The sequence below is a fragment of the Syngnathus scovelli genome, chromosome 2, assembly GCF_024217435.2.
Source record: "Syngnathus scovelli strain Florida chromosome 2, RoL_Ssco_1.2, whole genome shotgun sequence".
NCBI classification, from domain to species: domain Eukaryota; kingdom Metazoa; phylum Chordata; class Actinopteri; order Syngnathiformes; family Syngnathidae; genus Syngnathus; species Syngnathus scovelli.
In genome coordinates this window covers 13,128,586-13,144,947 of record NC_090848.1, presented here as the reverse complement: position 1 = coordinate 13,144,947, position 16,362 = coordinate 13,128,586, and the positions used below count along the sequence as shown (strand labels likewise).

The following is a 16,362-nucleotide window of genomic DNA, read 5'->3' as shown; positions in this document are numbered from 1 at the left end:
AGTAGTTGGATCCTGAAGGCACCAAGTTGGTTAGTCAGTACTTCAGTACCTTTAGTTACATCCAGCTGGATGGCAGTGACCCTTCATTTTCATTCATGACAGCCAAGCATGGCGGAGAAGAAAAGGCACATGCCGGATGTGGTAGCCATGTGCTCTTCTCCTTAATATGCGCTAATGATCTGGTGCTAATTAAGGATTCCTAAGTGGGGGATGTGTGGGACTTGCATAATCATTGACTCACAGCAACATGTCCCTTGTGAAACGCTGGAATTGATCCTCAACGTCTTGCTGAAAATCAAGCCGTGATGGGCAGGTGCTGAAGGCATACCAGACCGCCTCTGACCGACCAACACATTTGTGGGAGTAGAAATGCAGGACAGAAAGCTGAATGCCCTTTTGGTGACAGACAGTTGAGGGAAGAAATAAGTAAAGAAAGACACTGTGCCAAATGAGAAGAGACAAAAGTTGAGTTGGTGCTACTTGAACACAAGAACTGCTTAGTCCCAGCGATGACCACAAGAAAGAGTTTAGTGAACCGATCGAGATCTGTTGCATATTTGGTTGGTGCTCTTCAATAAGAACAATTCAAACATTGATTTTAAGTAAAACAATTGCATACAATATGCATCAAGTGGATCACAAACTGTTCTGGAAAGACCTCCAGAACGAGAACTCCCTTTAAGACTTACAGTAGCTGAGCTGTCGCATCCAAATATTGCTCTCCAGAACTGTTTTTTTTTTCTGTTGACTGACACAGAAATAATGTAAAACAATTACAAACAACAAAGATCAACAAGAACCAGTCAAAATCAGGTAAAAAGATTCAGTCTGCTGCCACCATAAGAATCGTCAAAATTTCAGACCTCTGCAACCAGGAAAAAGGAAATGAAGATTTGTCGCCCCGCGGTGTTAAGCCACGGTAGTGCAGTTTGTGTTTTTGCCTCAGCTCTGTCTCGTGCGCAAATTCCCACACGCATGAATGCTCTGCGCAATTCCCCACAGAAATGACGCAGTGGCAAATTATTCACTGTCTTGCCGGCAGTGTCCTCAGTTACACTTGGCCTCCATGTCGTAGAGTTGGAGAAGGTCAGAAATCACAGCATCTATGTCTGCTTTGGTCACACCATCACAAAGCACCTGCACGCAAGCACACAACTCGGGCTCAACGTGTGAACTTCAAACAACTGCGATGGAGGCATAAAAAATCTCGACTTATTTTTTTGTTCAGGGATTTGCATTTAAATAGAGCGAGCGCCTTGCAGAGCTTCAACAATAGAGACCTGATTAATAAAACTGCTCGACAATGGAACGTTTTTAAGTGCACCGCAGTCCCGATTAATATAAGAGCATGAAGACTTTGAAGATGAACTGGAGCTGGAGAGGTGGTCAATCATCTTAAGTCCATCTTCAGATGTGGATTTTTGGAGCGGGAGAATTTATCAGGAACATCTATCAAAAGTACAAAATGTAACCGACCTGTGCAATAACTTTCTACCATCAGTTTTGCCCAGGCCTGTTTCAAGAGTTCATTTTTAAAAATACTAATTAACTTGAATCACAATTCCGAAGAAATATTTCATTGGTTCATTTTCTATGGGTTTCCTTTCATTTCTAGAGGGATTTTTAACTTATTGTTTTGACTCTCTATGTTTTTATGTCTGATCTTTGGCTGTGGTTATTTTTAAAGTTAAAACCTTCTTCATTTTTACCACACAATTCCATGTCATGTTTTTCATCTTGACACAGGTTACCGATGGAATAGTGGTACATTTGTACGTCGTTTTTCACTGAGAACAGTTCCGAAGTCTGTTACTAATTCTAATACACATTTTTAAATGTTCCAAATAAAGTATGATTTGTTACACAGGCGCGTGCACACACAAATCAAAGTACAATATCTCATTTTTTTATAAATGATTCAAACTAAATTAATCAAGCAACTTGGAACAAACAACAATTGAGAGCCAATACACACCTGCCACCACCGTTTCTCCCCAACAGGCAGCTCCACTCCATAGCTGTTGAGAGCCAAATACAGTGTTGCTATAGCGATGTGCTGGGGTGTGTGCCGGATGCACATCGAGCCATGGTAGCAGTCTCGAAGCAATGCCCAGCAAGTCTCGGCAACGGGGCATCGAGACCAAGCGTGCCGGTTCACCAGCGACTTTACGGACGTCACGTAGTGGAGTAGGTACTAAAGAGAGGGTGAAACAGAACAAGCACTGAAGATGGCCTACTATTTTCAGAGTCGCAATGCAAAATGTCACACAAGGAAGATGGACACTAAGAACGGACGTTTGCTCGCTCCAGCACACGCAGACATACCTTGTGCGGATGTTCAAAGGTGACTTGGAAATTGAGCTGTCGGAGGATGAGGAGCTCACATTGCACCACACTGTCTCTTAGGTCCCAGAATTCCTTATCACATTCTAAAGGGGGGCTGTGCCTATTAAAGTACCTGGGAGGTGGGAGACAGTATTGTAGTGGGCAACTGTGACATGAATCCATCATTTCACAGCATCAGCAGATTTATTTATTTTACCTGTGGCTTACGTTGATGATGTCCCGGGTCCGTATGTGCTGCTCCTCCACTTTGCCTGCCAGGTACAAGCAGCTCATGGCCACCAGGTCGGGTTCATACACACTTACGCTGACACATTCGAAAAAGTTGTGGTACAACACGCACGCTGTAGCAACTGGCACAGAGCGCATGCCCAGCTTCACTCCTGAACAAGAAATGAAGATTCTTTGAATTTAATTTCTCACTGATGTGGTCATACATTTTCCCTCATGTGTGATGTTCTTTCTTTCTGCAGAAGGGCAGAATTGTGTGCGATCTCACTGGCTGTTCATTTGTCGACGAGATGATTTGGTTACCTGCTTCCATTATGAAGCGACACAAACGAAAGTGAGTTTTCATGTCCCGAGCAATGTCCGCATCTCCACCTCCGCTAGAAGAGCTCCCTGCAGCCGGATCCCGAGGTTGATCCCGAGGGGCAGGCGAGCGAGAGGACGGACCCGGTTCCATGACTTCTGGAACATTAGCACTGCAAAAACTAATGAGCGTTTACGCGAAAACAAGTTAAGTCACGTCAGTAACTGTTGTTGCCCAAAAGTGAACGCAGCACTCGGCGTGACTGAATGCTTGAACAAGCTCTCACAATGCTAAAGCTAACCACCGAAGGCATGCGGAAACCGGAAGTAAATAATAGAATATCCGGTCATCTGCTAGGCGCGCAACGCGACATCATTCACTCCCTGATCACTATGGGTTCACTTAAAAGTTCACTCTTTAAATGAAAAATTGCTTTGTAACGTTATCCCGTCATGTCAGTGCTGTCGCATAATTACAACGCATCTTGGAATCATTGAACAAGCAGTACGTGAATCTTCGCCCATAGCTCTACTTTTCCACATCCAGGATAGCAATGACGTCACGTTCAGCTCAGCGTTTAACACGGCATGCACGTTTGTATTTCGCTAATCGATGACGCAACACGACTCATGACGCTTGCTTTCTGCATTCTTCTGCTCCAAGAGATTTCTGTGGTACTTCGTCAACACTTCTCATGCGCTCCAAATAGGTCACGTGGTTGGGTTGCTATGCAACGACTCCGCGCAACAAACTCAATTTAATCAGTCGCAGAAATGTCGTCCAATTTCTCAGCAAACCAGGTAATTATTGACTTCAAACGCGTACTTATTTGTGTTTCTCACATGATTAGTGTAAGTTTTGTTTCCATCATCAGTACAACGATGCCTTCAAGCCCCAGAGGCTGCAGAACTGGTGTCAGCCGAAGCAACCCACCAAGGTTATGACAGCACTTTTAATATATTTGCAGACGTACCATTCAAAGGTAGCACTGTGATCATTTAATGATGGGGTGTCCAAACTTCTTCTCAGGACCGCATACTGAAAACAATGCAAGGGCCATGTTGATACTCAGCTTTAATTTAACATAAAAGAAATCCATCAGTATGAGTAAGGAATTAGAAATGTCCTGCATTGCTTGCAGTATACATATATTTATTGATACAGGAAATTTAACTGAAACAGCTAGAGTAGTTCACATTTTCAAGATTTTTTGGTGGCTGTCGGCCTTGCATCTGACACAAATATCGGACCTGTTCCGAGCTGCAGCAGAAGCATTCACTCAACACAGCTTTTTTACCGAGAACTTAAAACACACACACACACAGCTGTAGCTAAAAGAAAACACTGTACATGAATAAAAATCGAATGTAAAACAAAGCACAATTTAAAAAAAACAGTTCTAGTAGCCCCAACTCACCTTTTTTTTAAAAGAGAAGAAAACGAACCTCTTCTCCTGCCTTCACACCCAGTGTAGAAAGAACTGCGTTAATTGGGCTGCAACGATACATACATAGTTTGGACACCCTCGGTACAACGTGTGCATGTTTGTAGGCATCCACAGCACGGCAGGGCCGCACTAAGTTCATTGCAGATAACAGAGGATATCTCCTCCCTGGAAAGTCAAAGGTAAACCCTTGAAAACTTTTGTTACACATTCTTAAAGATAAAAAGTTGACATTAACTTTGCCACTGTGTGTCATGCACCAGAGAGGCAGCGCCTGGCCTGACTTTAAAGGAACATGGGATCTACCTGCTCGTATACCAGCGCAGAGAATCAACCCCACCGCCCGCTCTCAAGAGGGTCTTGCAAGACTCCAGGCCTGGGGTTTGGACCCTCAACACATAGACAAATCTGGGCCACTAAGAGGCAGCAAAAACACACATGCTTCGCAGGATGCTAGCAAACAGGTTTGGGCTCACACGCACACACACACAGAACACACACACACACAGAACACACACACACGGTTTATGCTTCTTTTATCTTCAACATAGATCATGAAATGAACCATGATAACATTAAATTTTTACAGACAAGCTTTGAGCTTAGTTTCAATCTGAAGTTGTAACAAGCAAACAGTGCTTAGAAATAAGTAAAAAAGGACATAAGACTTTTTAGCCTTTTCCCCTTGCAAAATACTGTGCCCACTGTTTTGTATTTTCTCATGCGCAAATACGAGCCGCGCTCAGCCACATTCCTCAAGTAAGTGGAAATGGCAAAAGAGAGGATCATAAAATTATAGTCAGCTCAAGCGTGACTCACGTCACTGACTGCTAGGATTAAGCTCTCTCAGCGCTAACAGGAACAATAAAGCAGAAGTTTCATCACTACTGTGATGAATTTAATCAGTGGGCCTTATGCACTTTTAACTAGTGATGGGTAAACGAAGCTTCAAATTTGCATCACGAATCAGCTGTATTTTTTTTCTTGTCCTTTATCATACAAGTCATACTTAGCAATTTAAGCCACTTCGAGGCTTCAAATTTGTTTCATGAATCAGTTGTATTTTGTCTTACTCCTCCTTCATCATTTAAGTCATACTTGGCAGTTTAAGCTACTGTGTTATTTCATTTCCACATTACAAGTGTGACTCACTCCAGTCCATGTTGAAATCTGGTGGCGTATAGCAGGATGGTGCCGTCTCGGACTCATTGGCCCCATCTGCAGCTGAAGGCCAGCAAGCGCCTCAAAGCCGTCCCGTTTCTGCAGACAGAACTGTCAAACGGGGACAGCAGACGCAGGCAGATGAGGTATCATCTGTCAAACTGCCTGCCGCCGACAGACAAAAGGATGGCGAAACTGTGACAAGCAGGCCGCAGAGCCAGAAGGCAATATGAGCTTCGCGGCTGGTGATAGCAGAAGGCCACCATGCAAGGCCAAATTCTGGTTCGGTGCCAGCCTTAACAACCCCAGAGGAATAAAAATAGCAAATTCATATCATCCCCTTTGCTAAACTGGGATGATTATACTGGTAGACCAGCTCACACTAGCGTATAAATAGGAAATTCTAGGACCTCTCCGAAATGTAGTAGCTCTCTGGTCTCTTTATCTTAACAGCTGTCCATTTAGAATGCCTCTGAACTGCAGTCTAGAAAAAAAAATGGTTCAAATAAAATACGCAAATGTATTGTTGTAACTTGTGTCCTTTTTTTTTTGCAGTTTAGTCCCTCACATTCCAGCATTTCCAAAATTAAATAGAAATGTGCATTTTCTGTCACACCCTAAAAAAACTGGACACGCAGGCTTGCAGTCAGTCTTAGTCAGGTTAAATATTATCTACTATTTAGATTTGTAGAAGGTAAAAGAAAGCTCATGCTGCCAGGCCTTCAGCGTTGGAGTACGCAATCTAAATCCATTTTAAGAACCATGAGCAAAAACACAGAACAATCCCTTGAGCACAGATTGGATATCACCCCATGACTTGTGACTCAACTTAATAAAACCACATGGAGCACGAGTCACCACATCTTCACCCCCTCCATGCCTGCAAATTTAGCAATAGTGAGCAGGCAAAAACAGATCAACTACGCACATAAAATCAATGTTTACTTATACCAAATTGCTTCAGTTTGTTAGCATTAGCAATGCATAGCTTTTTTGAGAGATATTACATGCCCCCCCCCCCCTCCTTACGATTGATCAAAATGGGAAGATGTTGTCGCTTAACGAATATGATACAAACAAAATATTAACCAGTATGCCATGTTTGGATTACTGAGGGAGGAGCATAAAACATTTCACTGTAAAGAATATTTTTTACTCGGGTTTCTCTTTAAACGACCGAGGGGGCCACAATTTCCTACCAGTGCTACTAAGGGGCCACATAAGACTGGGCAATTCCTGAGAAGATAAAAGACAAAGTATTCAATTTTTTTTATTTTGTTCTTTCATTTAACAATATAGCACGTGCTGTGCAATACTTTAATATATTATCTCATATATTTCATTTTACTTTTGACTTTGACTTCCCTCTAGTTCAAGTTAAGGGGTCATCTAAACATGTGCATTCATTTTGCAGCCCCCAAAAAAATATATACAAATATATCAAAAATTCTTTCAGTCAGTGACAAATGAACCATTAAGTTTTCTGGCCATTATTATTACTATATATTATTCTCTTGACAATTCTGTACTTTTTTCTTGTTGTTGCCTTGAGTACAGCTCAAGAAAGGTTGAAATCTGCTAATGTCTCAAGATAAACAGGCACATTGGTTTGCATTTACATTCAGTCGTGTCAAGTCAAATCAGATATACCAAGTCAGGTAAAACAAATTGATATGAAAAAAAATAAAGACGTCAAAATACGTTTGCACTAGTTGCTTGTTTACAAAAAAATGACAATGTCCACTTTTCTTGAGGTACTGCGCCTCCGTTTGAAGTTTTCCTTTGCTCAATATGGTCCAAAACACCAATTCACATTTGTGGAGGTGAGCTGGGCTTTGTTGCGATCCTGATTTTCTTAATGACGACCCAATTCTTCTGCTCAGCTGTAACTTGTATCCTCAAACACGAAGCAGCGGCTCCGTAGTTTTTATCTACTCCTTGCATCACAAACCAACCATTCTTCATAGATCCCAATTTATGAAAATCTTTGCACGATTTCTCCTCATTTGCAGTGGTGATCACACCGCGTCCTATTTCCACCTGCGCTGAGTCCAAAATATCTTTCCCCTCTGACCCAGTCTCAACAGTTATTCCTGTCACCACTCTTGGGTCTGTAAACACCACAGTTAAATGGTTGCCTTTCTCTGGAGAGCGACCCCAGAAGAATCCTTCCCCGGCCTCCCAGGCTAGTTTGGGAAAGTGTTTCCCGTAGGTAGACATGTTAGAGAAAACCTCCGCTGGAGGATTGGAGTAGACCCCCTCCTCAAAGTCCTTGTCCTTTAGTTTGTTCTCATTCCCTTGGAATGAAGAGAAACTCCCCATGTGCTGGAATAAGGAAGGCTTGAAAAGGATGGGCTCCTTCTGAGTCAGCAGCAGTCGAAAGTGAGACATCAACCAGTCGCAAGGCATTTCTTGATAGAAGAGGAAGAGAAAACGTGCCAGCAGAGGGAGATGGGCCGACTTGTAGAGTTTGCCAATGTAGCCAAGGCTGGAGAACTCCAGCATTGCCCAGGTCATCTTCTTAGCTTCTTGCTCCTCAACGCGCTTTTTTAAGGTTGTGAGGAAGTTCTTTGCGGCGGAGACGTCGTCCTCCAGCTGGAGGTAGTATCTGCCCACACCTGAGCTGTAGTGCATAAGAAAAGCGTAATCCAGGTTCTGCTTGGAGCGGTATGATACTCTCGCAGGAGAATCATTGTAGTTCCTTTTTAGACCTGTAGGAGAGCAAGAGAGAAGCTATATAAACACAGTTGACCTGGATGATGATAGTGTAACATGTTTGCGATTAACCTGTAGTCGGTGGATAGCTTTCCTCATGGACATGAATGACCAGCAGGTGACCTTGCTCTAGTGCTGATGAAAATTCAGATTTTATTTTCGTCACTGTGGTCGTCAGCCAGTTGACATCGAAATCTGCCAGCAGAACTACAACCACCACGGAGGAGCGCTCTTCGGGAGATGATTGGGAGAAGAGGGACACCAACGTGTCGATCAGATAGCTGCCCTTCTTCCTCTTCACTGACGATAGTCCAATACATAGATACCCTATCGGGAAGAAGAGCATGTGCACATCAGGGAGGACCTCTCCTGGCCCACTAAAAGCGCATCACTGGCGAAGAAAGCTTAGCGCTGCCTGTACTTCCTGCGGAAACTCAGGCGAGCGCGTGCTCCTCCGGCCGTCATGACTACATTCTACCGTGGCACCATTGAGAGCGTCCTCTCCGGTTGTATCGCTGTTTGGGGTGGTAGCTGCACTGAATACAACTTGAAGGCCCTGCAGCGCATAGTGAACACGGCTGGTAAGATTATTGGTGCTTCACTCCCCTCCCTGAAGGAGATTTACAACCTCCCATCTCACCCGCAAGGCGACCACGATTGTGAGTGATGTGAGTCACCCCGCTCACTCGTTGTTTGATCTTCTGCCCTCTGGGAAGAGGCACAGGAGCCTGCGCTCCTGCACCACCAGACTCACCAACAGCTTCATACTCCAGGCTGTTTGGATCTTGAACTCTCTTCCCCCTTCTGTGTAGCGTCCTGTATTTTTGCGCTATATTCTGACTGTCTGCTGTAAGGACACCTGCTCCATTTTTGCTCCTCTTATTTATTATGTTATTTATTTATTATTTATTCATCACTCTTATTTATTCATTGTTTGTGCCTTCTTGTTTTTACTTTTTGTGTTGTTTACTTGTATGTATATTGTGTACTGTGTCTTGTGTGTCTTGACATATGAAGGAATTGACAATAAAGCAGACCGACTTTTGACTTTGCAGACTGACTTTTGACTTTGATGTACCTTTCTAAATCACGTCATACTACATACCTGAGTTATTTCATTATATTTTCATTTAGAATCAATTTGACAGCCGGTTTATGCCTCCCGCACCCAGAGTAATGGTTTAAACCAAATTCTACATTGAAATCAGCTATTGCGCAAACAATAACTGCTGATCAGCATCTGTCAGACATGTTTGCCTTTTTGTGAAACAGCCACAAGTGGGCAGCCAATGGTGGTATCGGCCAACGTCACAAGTATCTATAGCATGAATATCAGCCCGATACTCGTTCCTACTTTGTAGTGTATTCAATTGAACTTAGGTTGCAAAGTATTTATAGTGGTGCCATCAAAATTAATAACACTTGATGCATTTGTATTATTGCAGTCGGTGGTATATAAAGTGTTCAGTGGTCTATATTTAGACGAAATGGAAAAAAAAAAACTTACTCATTTGAGTGAGTGGTACCCCTGCAAGCAGTTGATAGGTCACATTGAGAGGCAGGTAATCTCCTTGTTCCACCCATGACTCCATACTGATCATCCTTTCTCCCGTCCATGTGATGTTCATTGGTTTCGCTGACCTGTTCAGGTTCTGCCAAAGAAAAACTCCATTCAAATATCATTAATTAAAGTGGTGCATCTTCCGTGTGTGTACTTACAGTGTTGAATGAGTGTGAATAGCGCACCAAGTAGAAGCCCCCCGCAAGGAGCAGCAAGAGCAACACTGCATGTTTCTTCTTTGAATGACGTCGCATTTCCTGTTGTGTACCCCAAAACAGAAATGTGCACAGAAAAAAAGTAAAACAAAATTCCAAAATCCTCGCTCACAGTTCTCCAAGCCTGCTCGATTTGGTTTCCCTGTGAGATTTTGTTCCCCCTGCCGCTTTTTTCTTTGTTTACCAGATTCAGTGTGACGAGTGTTGCAGGTGGTTCCATCTTGTATGTGTCGGGGAGCCTCCAACCTAAGGCTCATTTTTGTGTATATACATTTTTTTAAAAAGTCTTCCTGGATTTGGTTCTCTCCTTCTCCACACAGTCCGCCGGTACACAACACTATGACACGCCGTCTGATATTATGAGCTTTCCGCGTTACTGTTTTATTCCTCAAGTTAACAGGCATGCTTCATTTTCAGATCTATTACACATACAATAGTACACATCAACCAGGACAGCTCTTGCAAATTCTTCGGGGGATGACAATCTACTCCCTTCCGCAGTAATCTATTTAGGGGCGCGTTCGGAAATAGGCTACGAGCGCGCCCTGGTTGGTTCTCTCACCGTTCGGAAGCTTAGAGCGGTGTTGAAATGTGTCGTTTGGATATTCGAAGTACCTGCAGGCGGTTGGTGTGCTCCAGCAGGAACGTGGCGCGCCACTGGCTTGGAAACACTCGAAGCACTGATTGGTTTAAAACAGGTGGTGTTCGGAGATTAACGAGAGGGGAGCGCAGTTTGCCTCTACGAACACATCCAATCAAAGGGTCGTGCACAGGCGTCGTAGTAATTTCAATATTTCCTAAAACACTGTATGAAAGATTTCCTGATTACAAACGTAGCGAGTTGGGAGTCTTTGCGTCAGTCCTATCGTCATCAAAGTCAAAGTCCGCTTCGTCAAAGTCTGCTTTACAATAAAGCTTTGACTTTGACAATGATGGGACTGACACATAAAGCTTTGACTTTGACAATTATAGGGCTGACGCAAAGACTCCCAACTCGCTACGGCTGTAATCAGGACATCTTTCATACAGTATTTGTTTTCGTACAAACACACCTGAAGCAAAACCGCACCAGAACAGGAAGGGGGGGAAAAAAACACACACACTAAGCATAAACACATTCACTCACAACCTTTGCGTTGCACCAACCTCACCCATTGTGCTGGACATTCATTTCCTCTCTAAAGACAACGTATGCAGTACAGTGATGAGTATAGAGAGAAAACCCCTCAGAGCTTTGTCATCTTTTAGTTGCTGCTTTAGAGTCACCTTTACTTCTTCGATCTGTCCGTTGTCCTTTGCCAACTCATTGCTGTCTCTCTTTCCCGATGAGTCTTTCTGTTTATTATGTACCCATCTCTCTATTCCTCCTTCCACCACAGTTTTATTTGCATTCTCACCATCTATAGTGTCCTCCTGTGCATCTCCTGCCTCTTCATTTGCCTTCCCAGTATAAAGTAACTCTCCCAGTATGAGTGTGCTGGAGGACGGGGCTTCGGTGTGTGTGTACAGGAAAACCCTCCAGGGGAGTGTGTGTGGTGGTGTGAAGGCCAGCGTCTGAATGTTGACAAGCTGCATTGCAGCCTGGAAGTTTTGAGGCGAACACTGAGTGACATTGCAACACCGGACGTGTTCTGTCATACAAACACCATCCTCTTCTTCCACACCTAGGAGCAAAAAACAAAAAATCACATCCTGTAGGAAGGTCATCTAGAGATCCATTCTTAATTTTTACTTATATTACTTTGTTACTAATTTTGATTTCATAAAATGCGAGTCACAAAAACAGAACAAAATATCTATCGAGTGAAGCGCAGAGGCCCAAATGAAACAATCAGTGTCCGATGAATGTTTTCTCATTAAATAGCTAAGATAATACAGTGCGTTCGCTCCGGATCTAGGAGTAATCTTTTCAAAGCACAGAGACAGGTTTGTTTGGCCATGAAACACAAGGCGCACCTTTCATTAAAGATTGATAGAGGAATCAAGGTGACACACAAAAGGTTGGCTCATTTGACACTAAAACCCTCACGATGATTAACTCAGGTAGTGAGAGTACGCCACTAAGTTACAGTTGTTTTTAGACAGGACAGGAGAGACCGTGGCCTTTGTTTGACACCATGTTACCTCGCAGCCACAGACGCTCAAACTCTCCTGCAGTTAAAGTAGGTAGCAGGCTGAGAGGTACGATGGCGCTGGGCGACGGGGCGTCTGCAGGCGATGGTGTGTGCTCGGTGACACCCTCTGAAACAGACGCATGAAAAGAAGCGACAACATTAAAGATTTATTTTTGGAACAATTGAAACAGTCAGCCGGGCCTAGAATTAATTGTCGGTCATTGAAATGTATTGATGGGGAAAAAAGTCAAATAATAAAACTAATACATTCTTTTAAAAAATGCTTATAAACATTAAATTCCACCAGACTGAGGTATTTCTATGGTCGTCATCAATTTTTCTATTCTTCCTTTGTTGTGACATCAAACAACCCAAAAGTCAAACTTAAAACATGTCAGCGTTAATCCTCGTCATCTAGAGTGTCCAAAACTTTCTCCTCAAAGCAGCGGATACAGGGGTGAAAAAAAAAAAAGGGCACAAGTGCAAATTTGACATTCCTACATTTGACTTAACATGCAAAGAAAAAAAATCAGTGTAGGCAAATCAATGCTCAGAACTTATTGCCATACATCTTCATTGTCAAACTCACCTGTCTGAACACTTTGAAGATGACATGAGTTCAGGGTTTCTGAGAGGTCAGAGATGGGGTCAAATGCTGTGTGTTGAGAGCTTCTGCTGTTTACTGATTCTGTCTCCGAGGTGCTTTGCCAGAGAGGCTTCAGAGTGTTGAAGATGGGAGCCCAGTGGCTCACAGGTTCTGCCGGACGGCCAATAAGAACGCCAAGGGAGGGATCGGACCTCCGACCCTGGAGCACCTTGCGTGTCTCATCAACTCCGCATTGCAAAAGGCGGTAGTAGAGAAGTGCCTGATCACGGACACACATGTCCGTCTCCTCATCTGAAAAACAGACAAAGGTCTGAAACACTGATATCTCTTCTGTTGAACACGCGCACAAACACACCAATGGCGTAATGCAGCAGCCTTCCAAGCATGTCCTGAGTTTCAGCTGGACGGCACAAAAACAGCCTCAAGGTGGCCGTCAGCAACTCCATCTTGACTGCCGGAGAGTTCTCACACCTCACTCTGTCAATGAATACCTCCAACGTGTAGGGGGCGCTGCAGACTCTATCGCCGTAGGTTCCCAACAACCAGAGCAAGGCCTGCTTGCCCTGTCAGGAGGAGGCAAAACAACGTTCGTCATTTATCTCTCCTTTTAATGACACACCTATACTCAGAAAATGTGAACTTTCGGGTTCAATTTACAGATAGATATTTGCGTTTTGGGGATGAGGCAATAGTGTTGGGTCGCCCTTACCTGGCTGTCCTGCAGTATCTCCTCACACCCCTCCAGAGAAGAGCACACCGTTTCACTGCACTGAGGACACACCCAAACTAGGTCCCGCATTGTCTGCACCACAGCTGCAGAGTTGGAAAGGGGACCAGAGTTGGCACGCAATAGCAGTCAATTAAACTACATGACAAGTCAAACACAAATCTGGTGTCGCTATAGAAATGATAATATTACCAGACGTGATGTTGTCCTGTTTAAGCCCGAGCAGTCCAGTGAGAATCACTAGACATCTGTCACTGTAGCTCCGCCCAATACGACCTGCAAATTGAAAATATAAGCGACTCAAGCAAATCCGTAACCTCGGCATAAATATCTACGGCCGCAATTGATGACTAAGAGTCAATTTGGTTGACGGTGGCCGTTTGACTCGAGCAACAAAAGCAAAGTAAACAACGTTGTCCACGCCTTCACGTTATGCAAAGTGAGTGGCTGTTTACCGACAGCTGATATTGCAGCCTGGGCAGTGTCTGTGTTGACATCAGTGCAGTATTCTTTCAGTTCATCCAGTAATATTGCCACGTTGTCATCGTTGACCAGCTCGACCAGTACCTGCGCACACAGCCGTACTCGGATTACTATCGCGAGAGGACTTGGCTGACCCTGTTGATACTGCGATCAGGTTACAGATAATGCAAATGCAAATGTAATATTTTGTGTGGATATTCAGATAAAGAGATAGATTTACACCTGCTGTAGATGTTTAGACATAGATATATTTAGACAAAGTTATCAAGAAAGAGAGAGTACAAGAGAGGGACCTACCTGCATCTTCCTCTGCTTGATAAAGGCTGGCTCAGCATAGCCGCAGAAGAAACGTTTGTAGTGGGCCCCCATCATGCCAGGGACAGACCTCAACAGCAACTGTATGAGGATCATAACATGTATCAGACTTGATCAAATATATATTTAAAACTACAATAGCATATTGTATCCATCCAAGCACCATTTTATATTGTCCAAACACACACTCGCCTGGATGTGGCAGAGCGCGGTGAACCTGATTTCTCTGGACGCGCTCCCACACGCGGCCAGCAGTGGGCCCCGCACTCGTTCCAAGGCTGCCAGGCTGACTTTAGGCAAGGTCGAGCACAGGCTGAGGAAGAGGCCCAGCGTGGAGGCCATGACCGGCGGGTGGGGGCTGACCAAAGAGGCGTCCAGCATGGACAGGATGTCAAAGAGTTCGTCCTCAGACTGAGGTTGGTAGCGCTGGAGGATCTTAAGCACCTCACTCTGACCCCACACGTCGCAATCCTTCAGCCTGGGTCCACACACAACAAAGAATTTGTTTACATCAGCTCTTGACACGTTTGTTATTTGAAATCTTGGTCAACCTGTTGAGGAGGTGATGAGCAATGGGTTTGTTGATAGCAACCCCTCCTTCCTCCTTAAGGATTTCCTCCAAAGCCCGAAGGCAGTTCACCATGACAACAGGATCCGTGTCCCTGAGAAGGCTGTACAACTCATTCACTACTGCAGCGTCTGTGAAAATGATCACCATAAAAGTTTGAGGAAAAAAAAGGGTTCATTTAGTATTTGTGTATTAATGTCTTAACAATCAGATAAGCTGGAAATAAATACTTCTGAAATTTAACTTAGATTTGCCTCAAGCTTAGTCTCACGGATATATTTGATCAATACAATTTAAAATATTTTTTTTCATCCAAGCAACTCACCTATTTCAGAATTTGGTTGGAGATTGTGTAGTTTGGCCCAGCCGAGCACGGCGACCCGTCGCACACAAGCTGCTCTGTCCCTCAGTCCTGCTGTGAGAGGCTGTTCCACATACTCCACCAAACTGGGCAACCTGAAACACAGACACAAGTCACTTCTTTACATGATCAACTCATCCAGAAGGATGTCATGGGCAAACTCGAGAGTCACCTCAGGTTGGTCATGTTCCTTAAGGCCAGGCTGCGGACCATCGGATTTGGATCCTGACAGTCCTTCCTCAGTGTGTTGATGACCAGCAGAGACAGCTCTGGATTCAAAGAGGCGTAGGAGCACAAGAAGACATAGACCAGCTTCTTCTGGACAATGTCTACTGTGGCACATGCTTTGACCATCTCACTGAACAGGCTGGAGACATCCACACCCTGTGACATCAGCCTGAACCACAGGAGGGAAAAAATGGGGAGGCAAGGGGGGAGGTGAATTGTTACTTTCACATTAATATTGTTGCAAAGAATTAAAAATTGTTCAACCTAAAAGATTCAAATATGCTGGTGCTTCAAGAGCAAGGCCACGAACACTGCAACTATGGAGCTTTAGTTACTGTGTGCGTGTACATTCCACCAACCTGATGACTTTGAGGATCACGTTCCTGTAACGCAGCTGGTCAGATTGGACGTGGGGGTTGGCCAGAGCTCTATTCAGGTCCCTCACCGTATCCTCACTGCCCAGGTATGGCATGGTGGACGCAGATAACCTGCGTGGTTACAAATCAAGATAAACTGTATTTCAAACACATGACAGTCATATATTTCTCAAATTGAAGTTAAAAACCACCCGCAGCGCAACACCTTTAACGTACGTACAGTATTTAATTCATAAACTCTCACCGTCAACTCTTCACACCTTGTTATATGTTTTGTTTTCCCTTTGGACTTCCGTGTTTCTTCTTCTGTGATTTCTGTTGATGCGCCTGCCGCCCCCTGGTGGTGGCGAATTCGGAAGGAAATAGTATTATACTTTTAATACTATGCATTACGGTAACACGCCGGGGCTGCCATCCTGAGTGGGCTACCTTCAGAATAAAAGCTAAAAAGTAATAAATGGGCGTTATGATTCGGATTTACATTTTTTTTTTTAAATGAAAGCTAGTAATTTCAGTTATCCCAGGATCGTAACCAGGAAAGTTCACGTTGATTTAATAAATGACGTTAGATTATATTTGAATATGTATAACGGCATTAGGCGTTTCACTCT

The 16,362-nt window shown here is 43.9% G+C and overlaps 4 protein-coding genes across 10 annotated transcripts; 1 reads left to right on the top strand and 3 right to left on the bottom strand.

Annotated features, from left to right (window-relative positions):
- Positions 1–508: 508 nt before the first annotated feature.
- On the bottom strand, positions 509–3,188 carry ccnq (cyclin Q). Its single transcript, XM_049752443.2, has 5 exons — positions 2,878–3,188; positions 2,543–2,726; positions 2,326–2,458; positions 1,976–2,194; positions 509–1,137 (listed from the first exon to the last, which is right to left on the bottom strand). Exons 1-5 carry the CDS (start codon positions 3,026–3,028, stop codon positions 1,048–1,050), a joined length of 777 nt encoding a protein of 258 aa, XP_049608400.1. The 5' UTR covers positions 3,029–3,188; the 3' UTR covers positions 509–1,047.
- A 53-nt stretch (positions 3,189–3,241) lies between these two features.
- cfap126 (cilia and flagella associated protein 126) lies at positions 3,242–6,012 on the top strand. 2 transcript variants are annotated; one of them, XM_049752451.2, is made up of 6 exons: positions 3,242–3,379; positions 3,585–3,675; positions 3,750–3,812; positions 4,427–4,501; positions 4,583–4,783; positions 5,504–6,012. In XM_049752451.2, exons 2-6 carry the CDS (start codon positions 3,649–3,651, stop codon positions 5,711–5,713), a joined length of 576 nt encoding a protein of 191 aa, XP_049608408.1. In that variant the 5' UTR covers positions 3,242–3,379; positions 3,585–3,648; the 3' UTR covers positions 5,714–6,012. The 2 variants fall into 2 exon arrangements, with proteins under 2 accessions (XP_049608408.1, XP_049608410.1); XM_049752453.2 differs by having other exon boundaries at positions 3,325–3,675; positions 5,507–6,012.
- Positions 6,013–6,737: 725 nt separating this feature from the next.
- zgc:101663 (alpha-1,3-mannosyl-glycoprotein 4-beta-N-acetylglucosaminyltransferase C) lies at positions 6,738–10,835 on the bottom strand. Of its 4 annotated transcripts, none has more exons than XM_068649905.1 (5): positions 10,534–10,835; positions 9,915–10,013; positions 9,703–9,847; positions 8,268–8,522; positions 6,738–8,191 (listed from the first exon to the last, which is right to left on the bottom strand). In XM_068649905.1, exons 2-5 carry the CDS (start codon positions 10,008–10,010, stop codon positions 7,290–7,292), a joined length of 1,398 nt encoding a protein of 465 aa, XP_068506006.1. In that variant the 5' UTR covers positions 10,011–10,013; positions 10,534–10,835; the 3' UTR covers positions 6,738–7,289. The 4 variants fall into 4 exon arrangements, with proteins under 4 accessions (XP_068506006.1, XP_049608380.1, XP_049608379.1 ...); XM_049752423.2 differs by having other exon boundaries at positions 10,587–10,832; XM_049752422.2 differs by lacking the exon at positions 10,534–10,835 and adding an exon at positions 10,156–10,296.
- Positions 10,324–16,091, bottom strand: ap4b1 (adaptor related protein complex 4 subunit beta 1). Of its 3 annotated transcripts, none has more exons than XM_049752402.1 (14): positions 15,996–16,091; positions 15,734–15,862; positions 15,319–15,543; positions 15,111–15,241; positions 14,769–14,916; positions 14,410–14,695; positions 14,200–14,298; positions 13,875–13,986; positions 13,612–13,695; positions 13,402–13,505; positions 13,048–13,255; positions 12,675–12,983; positions 12,096–12,212; positions 10,324–11,635 (listed from the first exon to the last, which is right to left on the bottom strand). In XM_049752402.1, exons 2-14 carry the CDS (start codon positions 15,844–15,846, stop codon positions 11,139–11,141), a joined length of 2,433 nt encoding a protein of 810 aa, XP_049608359.1. In that variant the 5' UTR covers positions 15,847–15,862; positions 15,996–16,091; the 3' UTR covers positions 10,324–11,138. The 3 variants fall into 3 exon arrangements, with proteins under 3 accessions (XP_049608359.1, XP_049608361.1, XP_049608360.1); XM_049752404.1 differs by having other exon boundaries at positions 16,012–16,084; XM_049752403.2 differs by having other exon boundaries at positions 15,972–16,041.
- Between the last annotated feature and the right edge of the window lie 271 nt (positions 16,092–16,362).